The sequence below is a fragment of the Rutidosis leptorrhynchoides genome, chromosome 11 (assembly GCF_046630445.1).
Source record: "Rutidosis leptorrhynchoides isolate AG116_Rl617_1_P2 chromosome 11, CSIRO_AGI_Rlap_v1, whole genome shotgun sequence".
NCBI lineage: Eukaryota > Viridiplantae > Streptophyta > Magnoliopsida > Asterales > Asteraceae > Rutidosis > Rutidosis leptorrhynchoides.
Window position 1 is genome coordinate 289,639,445 of NC_092343.1, and position 10,259 is coordinate 289,649,703.

A 10,259-nucleotide genomic window follows, 5' to 3' on the forward strand; every position below is an offset into this window, starting at 1 on the left:
ATTCATGTACAACGGAATATAATCGATTATAATTAAATTATATAATAAAACAAAACCAATTAATTTACAAACGAAATATATTGACAAATTCAGTTTTAGGAAACTTACACTTCTAACACAACAGTAAAACCTTCTGACGAGGTTCTTTATTGTCCTTGAAATTTGAATAATCGAGTGATTTTCACAAACACATTAGACACCCATGAAATTAGATGTGAGTTGGAATTGCTTGAATTCGATGCTTTAGTATGTGAAATCAATTAGGATTTATGTCAATTTAGAGCTGGTAATCGTTTAAAATAAAGGGTGAATGGTCACGTGTATAGCACGTGTTGTATAGTTAACGAAAAGTTAACAAAAGTTAGTATGAGGGATTATTTTGGAACGTTTTTACGCATTTAAGGATGAAAATTGCAGCTTTGTAAAAATAGGGACCAAAACGACTAAAAATGACAAACACATAGACGATTTTGCTAATTTAGTCTTGTTATAACTATATACATATTTTTATTTTGGATAATTATTTGTATTTAATTAACTTAATAATTATTTATCATTTATATTTTTGAATATTTGACGGCGAAAAGAAAAGGGTCCACTAACAACGCACTCCTCTGCCAGCCTTTTCCTCGACCTGTTTCTTCGCTGTCCTAAAAACCCCCAAATCACGAACCCTCATTCCATCAATTCACCACCAAATCACTCACTTCATCACAAAAATGTCGTCATCTGATGACGAAGGCGAAGAATACTTGTTCAAAGTTGTCATAATCGGCGATTCAGCAGTCGGCAAATCAAATCTATTATCTCGCTACGCTCGTAATGAGTTCAATTTGCATTCAAAAGCTACAATCGGAGTTGAATTTCAGACTCAGAGTATGGAGATTGATGGCAAAGAAGTTAAAGCTCAGATTTGGGATACTGCTGGTCAGGAACGGTTTCGTGCTGTGACGTCAGCATATTATCGTGGTGCTGTTGGTGCCTTGATTGTTTATGATATATCTCGTAGCACTACGTTTGAAAGTGTTACCCGGTGGCTTGATGAGCTTAATAGTGAGTTTCTACTTAATTTAATTTGTAATTTGGATATAATTTTTATGTTTGATTTGTTGTTCATATATGCTTTTAGATCACTGAATTTTAGGTTTATGGAAAATGCGTTAACTGAAATTGAACATGAATGATCATGAAACTGCGATCTAATTTGATTTGATTTGATTTCATTAACAGTTTGATTTGAAAATTAGTTTATATTTCTGTTTGAATTCTGGTTGACTGTAGGAGTCAAACCAGGACTTTGTTGATTTGATGTATAAATAAGATGTTAATTAGTTATAGTGGTATTTATGTTGCAAAAAATTCGTAGTTCTTGTGAAGCTAACAAGGTTGCAAAAATCGCTAATCGGGAGGAGTACTTGGTTGGAACTATATAGGGACTGTAATCGGCAATTCGGGGAGTAATCGAATGACGATCAAGTTTGATTTTGACTGATTTTGACCGATTATTCAATTAATCCCGAGTTTTGGCCTAGTAATTATCCGTTGACCGAGGGTTGACTGAGTACTCGGCCCGGAGTCGGCGAGTTTTCCGAGTTTTGCAACAGTAGAAGCTTGTACTACTTGCTGTAGATATAATGGGACCAAAGATCTTTCTAATATTTTTCGTTTTTCATAAATAATTTTATTACTGCGTTTGTACAAACACGTAAGTATAAGAAAAAAATTGTATGTCTAAATATTGTTTATCTACCTTTTTTCCAAACATTCTCTTAATCACATAATGATTGCATTTTAAAAAATCTTAAAAAAGAATATTGTTTTTTCAGTTTCAACAATTATTAAAGTTATGGTATGATATCCCCAATTGTGTAATAGTAATGACATGACATTATCGTAAATTAATGGTTAGTAGAATGCATTTTTTTTGGAACCTGTAGTTAGCTAACGTTTGTAGTATTATCTCAATCTTTTGTATTAACAGTCAGCCATGATACTATATGCAGCTCATTCAGAGACAACAGTGGCAAGAATGTTGGTGGGAAACAAATTGGATTTGGAGAATATTAGAGCTGTGTCTGTTGAAGATGGCAAAAATCTTGCAGAGAAAAACGGTTTGTTTTTCATGGAAACGTCTGCACTCGATTCGACCAATGTCAAAACGGCTTTTGAGATGGTCATTCGAGAGATATATAACAATGTTAGCCGAAAAGTTTTGAATTCAGATTCATATAAAGCCGAATTATCTGTAAACAGGGTGACTCTTTCAAACAATGCTGATGATGGTTCTAAGCAAGGTCAAAGCAAATACTCTTGCTGTTCTTGATAATTGTGTGTTTTTTTCATAATTCATAATTTTATTTCTAAATATAATTATATTGTACTTGGATTTCATGATATATATGGTAAAAATATTGCCATTTGTACATTTCATCAATATGAAATTGATACAGATATTATTCTTTACTTATTTGTGTTGCCGTATCTTATACTTTAGGGTTACATTTTTCTCACGCGTATATATATATATATATATCGATTATGAATGTTATTATAGGTATTTCTTGAGGTTTAAACATACATGTTATTAAGCTTATTGTTGAGAATGTCAAATAAACTTGCAACTTTAATCTAAGTTCTTTGGTATTGTTTCTAGTTTTTGTATCTAATAAAATGTTGAGTTGTAGTTAGTTGCATGACCCGAATTAGACCATTTATAACACTGGTCAAATAATAAACTTTTTAAGTGATGTGACAAGGTCATGAATTGAAGTTAAATAATTCGGTATTAAATTTGAGTGTTAAATTTGTGGTGGGTAATATGGTAAAACATAATTGATAATTGAATATTAAATAAATAAATAAATAAATTAATAGAATATAAAAAATTAATATTAATAATAATATATAAAAAGTGCGTGTGAATTATGATTGGCCAAAAACCAAGTGACCTGGTCACTTTCTCTGTCAATGTTGTGACAAACGCTTTCAATCGTTGGATTCTACCCCTGCTTTAAATCCGTCAACCAGCGTCAGCCTCCTCTCCTGCCACATACCTCACGCCCGGATTATATATTTTTTTCCCAAAAAGTACAATCTGCCTCTGACGTGACAGATGTCAGTTTCTGACCCAAAATAACCCTAACGCCCCAGTTCTGTGTCACCTGAATGTAGGTCCCACAAGTTTTATTATTTTTTTATTTTATATTAAATATGAATATAAAGTATTTTTTATAAAATAAAATGCATATCAAATATAAAAAACATCACAAATTAATATTTCATAAAATTCAACCATTACATAAATTATTGAGTTTGATGTGTTAAAAATGATAGGTTTTGATGAATTTATATAGAAAAGAATATAAATAATTCAAATAAAATAAAAAAAAAAATAAAACAAAACAAAACAAAACAAAAATCATTTGAATGAAAATGTTAAAATGAGAGAAAATATTGAGTTTGATGTGTTAAAAATGATAGGTTTTGATGGGTTATATATAAAAGAAAATAAATAATTTAAATAAATAAAAAAACAAAAACAAAACAAAAATAATTGAATGAAAGTGTTAAAATGAGAGAAAATATTGAGTTTGATGGGTTAAAAATGATGGGTTTTGATGGGTTTATCTAGAAAAAAATATAAATGATAAAAATAAATAAAAATAAAAAAATTATCAAAATACGTGGACCAATCAGATCAACTGACGCGTTTTGATTTTTCCGTGAGAAATGTGACTATCGCCCCGGTTTCGTCACCGGTGACGCCCCACTAGGAGCGTCAGGGAGCGTCACCCGTCGCCACCATATCTGACGAGACTCCTCTAATGCCGCTTTAAAATTGGTCTAAGAATGGTCTTAGTGCCTGTCTGAATAATGTGGCAAATCTTTAAAAAAGGTTAATTATAATTATAATTACATTACATTATATTATACATATAATAGTTTTATTACTACTCACTTCATTTTAAAATTCCAAAAGGTTAGTTTCGTAATTTAACACCCTTAGATATTTTCCTCATTCTTGCAGGCACCTTCTACGGCCTTCTTTCTTCATCATCACTGCTCTATTTACCTTTTCATCTCCAACTTCTCTCGTTTTGTCACCTACTCACCTTCGACCCCCAAATGTCTCTACTCCAACAGCTATTTCTTCCTCCGGCTGTTTTTTTCCCTTAATAGGTTGCTTCTCATCTTCAACCACCAACGGCGGTCTGAGTTTCCAGGCCAAAGATGCCCATCGTCGACCGCCACTTTTCCTAACACCATCTCCGACGCTGCTACCACCGCGGTCTGAGTTTCCTTACGATGTAACCCTAGCTTTTCGAATTTCGTTGTTTTAGCTTCATGATGAGGTGATTTGGATGAGGAATTATTTCCTTCTTCCAGAATTTTGTAGGGTTAATTCGATTTTTAATTTTTTTTTTAGGGTTTTTGTTCCTACAATTTAATCGGTGTTGAGGACTACATAGTCGTTGGTGTCTGCATCGGGTGTTGAGGAGCACATAGTCGCTGGTGTCTGCCTTACGCTAATTCAGGTCCATAGTTTAAGTTTTAGTTTTTATTATTATTATTATTATTATTATTATTATTATTATTATTATTATTATTATTATTATTATTATTATTATTATTATTATTAAAACTAAAGATATTAATTTAGATTTGATCGAGTTACTGATTTCTGTTTGCTGTAAATTACACTTTTGCATTTTTGTTACTTTGATGTTTACATTAGTATTGCTTAGTAAATACAGTATTTGTTGTTACTTGCTGATTTCATTTATGATGTAGAAATATGTGAAGCTTTAGGAAATCAATGTTTAAACATTTATTTTGCTTCAGGTAAGTAATGTTCATAATGATTTCATGTAATAGCAACTAAGGTGGGATCAAAGGGGATAATTAGGGTAGGTTTGTTAGTTGATATAAAAAATGGTTTTGTTCATATTTGGCTGACCCAACAAGCTTGAAATGTTTTTTTCTACAACTTTACTAACACTTACCAACCTATATAATTATAAGACAAAACAACGAAATAATTGATGTACTTATATAGTTATATACTTATTATATGCATGTTGAATTCGTGTTAGTTGCCTATTGACCGACCCATTTGCGGCTAAATTTAGCCTAAATTAACATGTTTATCTTAGAATGGCTTAGATTGCTACCTCCATTAGTCTATGACCAACTTTTTCATAATTAAACAATCTGACTTGATTTTTTAGCAGGATGCATTCCACCAGTTGAGGATTCATCTATTGTATTTATATCCTCGATCAATGCTTTTGAACCGCTAGCAGGGTTGTCGATGTACGGTGTCACAAAAACCGATGTTGGCCTTACAAAGGTATTAATGTATATCTTTGCACCATCTTCTTTTAAGTTCCTAACTTCCTATACGGCTTACCTTTAGTTCATAAGAGAAAATGATGTTGGAAGTGCAGTTTCCTAGAGTTGAGATTTGAATTGTATTGAAACTCAAAGAATCGTTGCTGTACTTAAAAGCCAATTTAGATTAAAGAATACAAAATAAGTATGACTTCTCTTGATATATTTTGTTGTATTCTTTAGATACACAATACACTGGAAAACTCTTATTAGTGTATTCTTTGTTATCATTTATAATTAAAATTTGGGCCTTAAATTCAATGTTTTCCATTGTAATTATTAACATGTGAATGAGGATACGATATCTGATATTTGTAAAATAATCATGCCACAGTTGTTGGGTTTTATCATTTTCCTCACATATTCAAATTCATTGAAATAGAAAAAGGATTGAAGATCACAAGTTGACTAAGTATTTACTAAAGCTATTACTGTGATCGATGGTTAAGTTGGTGGCCGCCGCATCGCACGGCTGACCACATGCTTGTTTGATAAGAATTAGACTAAGAAAATTATTTAATTTAATGTGCAGGTTTGTAGTGTATGAAAATGTTGGGACTAGAGTGCAATCATATACCGTTCTATGGAGTATAAAAGTTCCGTGACTACTACTCCGTATAACGAAAACTAAATTAATTGATGTATTTGAAACACAACACAAAGTAAATAGATCAATTTTTTTAAGGTTAAAGCTACCGAGAAGGTGAATAGTTTTATTTAGGTATATGCAATTTAATTCTAAGTTGCATATACCTAACAAAATTATGGACAAATCGCACCATTGGTCTCTATGGTTCGTTCAAAAGTGCATGTATTGGCTTAATTGTTTTCGACTTCGCTGGTCCTTGTTGTTTGAGATTGAATCCGCTAGGTCCCTCATGCAAACGTCTGTTAAGATAGATCCGTTAGTTGATATCACATGCTAGTCAAATCAGGGTAGTTCAGTCTTTAGTTTTGGAGCAAATCACAAGAACCAACGGCAGCGTGACGTAATTTTTTTCCACTCCCCTTTTTTTCCATCTCTTTTAACATAAAATCGATAAATGAGAGTATTTCATGCCGACTACTTGCCTTTCAAAAAAAAAAAAAAAACAAACAATAGGATGGAATTGTTATACTTAACCAATTTTACATTTGGGATCCCATTCCCTGCACGGATTGTTCATGGTTGTAATTGTTTCGTTCACGTAATTTTTTGGGCTTAATTCCCTTCCTAGTGAATTATGGTGCCTTGTATTGTTTGTTTGGCTAGATTCATCGTTTTGATAAGTCGGGTCTTATTCTCATTTTATTTAATTTCTCATTTTGCCAAAAAAATAAAAAATTGTTTCTTTGCCCCAATTTTTTACAACCCTTTTATACATACATATATACATAGAGATATATCCGATGTGAATTTTATTAGTTATCCATCTGATCGATCATGGATCAGCTTTTTTGATGGAGGCATCTAGTTCTAATTTTATTTAAACAATCATAATCACCATCCCCATTTTTTTTCCTTTAACCTTAAACTAACAAATGTACTCGTTAATCAAATCGAAACCGGTACTCCAAATCGACTTCCGGTACTCGAAACCTTAAGATAACAACTCTACTTGTTAAGATAACAAACATCCGGTTCCGATCTTACCTCCGTCACTTCGATCTAGACTTCCGGTACTCGAAACCGAAAGCTCTATGATGATGAATCTAGCGATGATGATGATGATGATGATGATGATGATGATGATGATGATGATGATGATGATGGCGGTTAACAGCGGCGGAACTTGAACCCGACTACAAAGAGGTAAAACTAGTGAGAGAGGGTAAACATTAAATGTTGAACCACTGTGTCATCTTCTGAATAGAGCTATAGTATATAGATTTGTAGATAGTTTATGTTTAAATGTTCTCAAATATAACAGTCACAAATGTATATAGTTTTAAATGTTCTAACTCACTGGATGTTTTAAATTAGTGTATGTTTATATGTATATAGTTTATGTTGAGCCACTGCGTCATCTTCTGAAATATACGTTAGTCATTAACGGTTAGCATTCGAAAGTACTAATGTATATAGTTTTGTGAATATGTTGAGCGATATGTATCTGTTATAACTATTACTCCCTCCGCCTCATCTTGATAGTCCAGTATTTCTTTTGAGCTGTGTGTAATGCCCACTGGTTTCAAAACCAGTGTTACTGTGCGCCGCGCAGAGTAGTTGGCGCGCCGCGCGACAATAACTGAAACTTGGAGTTGCTTTTGTTAAGTTTTGTACAATAAGGGGTTGCTTATGTAGATGTGTAAAAAACGAGTTTAGACCAGAACCCGAGGTTTGTAACCTTCATTTTGGTCTCAAACACTTTCAAGAAAGCTCTCATTTTCTATAGTGAGAACCCCTAGTGAGAGAAAGTTAAATTGGTGAAGAGAGTGTTGATTTCTACCCATTTTGAAGCTCATCTTGGTGACTCTAGCTGCTAGGATCCAGTTGTTCTTGAGATAAACCCTAGACTCGAATTTGCATGCTTGAATATTGTAAAAATTAAGTTAGGGTTTGTGTTAATTGGGATGATAAACCCTTAAATCCTAAAGATTTGAGTTTATTGAATCTAGTAATTGAGTGTGTAACCCTTGAATATGAGTTTTTAAATTGACGAATTTAGGTAAAGTTGTATTGGTGTTGGGTTTTAAATTGTCAATAATCTTGTGTTTGGTGTTCTTATGAATATGTTTTGTTGGTCAAGAATCTAAGAGTTGAATTTGTGTAGTGCCAACAAGAGTTGTATTTTGATTGTGATGTTTTGGTACTTATGAACTAGGGTTATTGGTGTTTTAGGAGGATAATCGCTAGTTACTAGTGATTTAGAGTTGACCCTAGTATTGTAATGTGATTCAATTGCACTTGGTGTCAAATGCACTTGTACATTTATTAGTATTGTAAGTGTTAATTTTATTAGCTAAATTGTGGATTTAACATGTTACTTGGTTAATGTAATAGGTGATTCACATTAACGGATTACAAGACGTGGGATTTGGCCTTGCTAGAGACATACAAGGTGATGTAATGGTTATATGTATGTATGTATGCATAGGTCGGGACTGTGGGCTATGAGTCAGGTCACACGGTGATGTGGACTATGAGTTAAACCACATGGTAATGTGGACTATGAGTTAGACCACTTGGTGAGTGGACTGAGTTTGACCACTTGGTGTCAAGTGTATATGAGTTAGAAACTAGGTGACATTTGGGGTGGCCACCGGTGTATTGGATATTAATAAGTGTTATGAATGAACTAACGTTCGATTTTGATGTGGTAGTATACTTTGTTGTATTACATGTTCTATGAGGATTAAGTGCTATTTGTGTATGTTTGGTGATGTTTATGGTTTGTGTATGTGTATATATAATTATTACATTCACTAATCATTAGCTTCCGTTGCTATTTTATTTAATCTTTTTCGGGACGAGCAAAGGGAAGCGTTAAGCTTGGCGATTAGCTTATATGTGGATGAAGGATTCTGGACTAGGAGAACTTGCTTGTTTTGATTGATGCTTAGTTGGGTAGTTGTCCCGTTTGACATGCTCTTCCCATGGTTTTCTTGTAAAAGCATTTTGGGTCGAAATTAACACTTGTTATTTAACGGGTCCTGTGGTACCCAAGAATTGTGAACTTCTTGTTATTCCAAATGTTGTGTTAAACAATTGTTGGCATCATGTTTAAACAGGTCTTGATGTGGGAAAGTGAAATGATGGTTTTGTTAAGTTTTAGAAGGGGTCAAAACTTGAATTGCAAGTGCAGGTCATGCAGCAGTTGTACTACGCGCCGCGCAGTACAACATGTTTCTGGGACAGTAGTTGAACCGGTAAACTGCGCGTTGTACAGGGTTCCGCGAGCCGCGCAGTATAACAAAAAAATGTCATTTTCGAGAATGAGTCAAGGGTCGTTTCAAGTGGCACCAGAGCATGGTATAAGGGATTTAGGTGACCTGAGATCCTTGACTTAGACTATTGTGTGCTATGTGATACGTGTTGTATGCGCGACTTGTAGGAAATGTGAATCAGATCGGGAATAGTTGGTACCTTGGTGTATAGGTGACTAACTAGGGTATATGGTGTGTTGTGCTATCGAGTGAAGTACTTGTTGTGCCAACGAGCTTAACTAGGTACACGGGTGTAATAGTGTTATGCCACCACTAGTACGGTCGTGCATCGTGTATCGTAAGTGAAGTACAACAAGCACCGAGCAAGATAGGGGTGTTGGGTGTGTCATTCTTGTTATGATTTGTGTGAATAATCTATTGTGAACTTTTAGAATGGCTATTGGAGGAAGTCAAAGTGACAAAACCGGTGATGACTTGTCTACCCGAATCGGTGTGGCTTTAGAGAATTATACTTCGTTCTTTACCCGCAAGGTCAAAGAAGCTTTTCACCAGGCGATCAATGACGAGATTACGAAGATAATTAAAGATCAAGTCTCTATTAAGGTGCTAACGGAGTTAGAGAAAAGATTTCCCAAACCGCAAGATGTTGAAGGCATGAATGGTGAGAGAAATCGTGGTGAAGATAATATTGGGGTGGTGTTCAAGATAATCTCTTGAGAAAGGAGTTTAATTACAAAAGCTTCATGATTAGAAATCCCCCGACTTATGATAGGGATTTGGATCCATTAAAGAGCACAATATAGGTCTATGAAGTTGAGGGATCCTTTAGTACAAGCGATTGCCCTCTCGACAAAAGAACGCGTTTTGGTTCTAGTATGTTGAAGGGTAATGTAAAGAGGTAGTGGGATGAAAGAATCATGTTACTCGGGGGAAGAACATACTATTAAGCTATCGTGAGAAGATTTTAAAAAGGAATTCTTTACGGAATTTCGTACTAAGCG

General features: G+C 33.9%; 1 protein-coding gene and 1 long non-coding RNA gene across 3 annotated transcripts; both read left to right on the top strand.

Annotated features, from left to right (window-relative positions):
• The first annotated feature begins 661 nt into the window (after positions 1-661).
• Positions 662-2,463, top strand: LOC139876875 (ras-related protein RABA5c-like). Its single transcript, XM_071864275.1, has 2 exons — positions 662-1,053; positions 2,004-2,463. Exons 1-2 carry the CDS (start codon positions 720-722, stop codon positions 2,321-2,323), a joined length of 654 nt encoding a protein of 217 aa, XP_071720376.1. The 5' UTR covers positions 662-719; the 3' UTR covers positions 2,324-2,463.
• Positions 2,464-4,033: 1,570 nt separating this feature from the next.
• On the top strand, positions 4,034-5,936 carry LOC139877108 (uncharacterized). 2 transcript variants are annotated; one of them, XR_011768462.1, is made up of 3 exons: positions 4,034-4,352; positions 4,427-4,535; positions 5,232-5,936. It is a non-coding gene; the product is annotated as an uncharacterized lncRNA (long non-coding RNA). The 2 variants fall into 2 exon arrangements; XR_011768463.1 differs by having other exon boundaries at positions 4,034-4,307; positions 5,232-5,935.
• Positions 5,937-10,259: the final 4,323 nt, after the last annotated feature.

Excerpts from the sequence above, each read along its gene's own strand:
- LOC139876875 (XM_071864275.1), top strand. The coding sequence starts at position 720 with ATGTCGTCATCTGATGACGAAGGCGAAGAATACTTGTTCAAAGTTGTC. Across the intron at positions 1,054-2,003 it reads GTGGCTTGATGAGCTTAATA|CTCATTCAGAGACAACAGTG; the intron begins GTGAGTTTCTAC and ends TACTATATGCAG.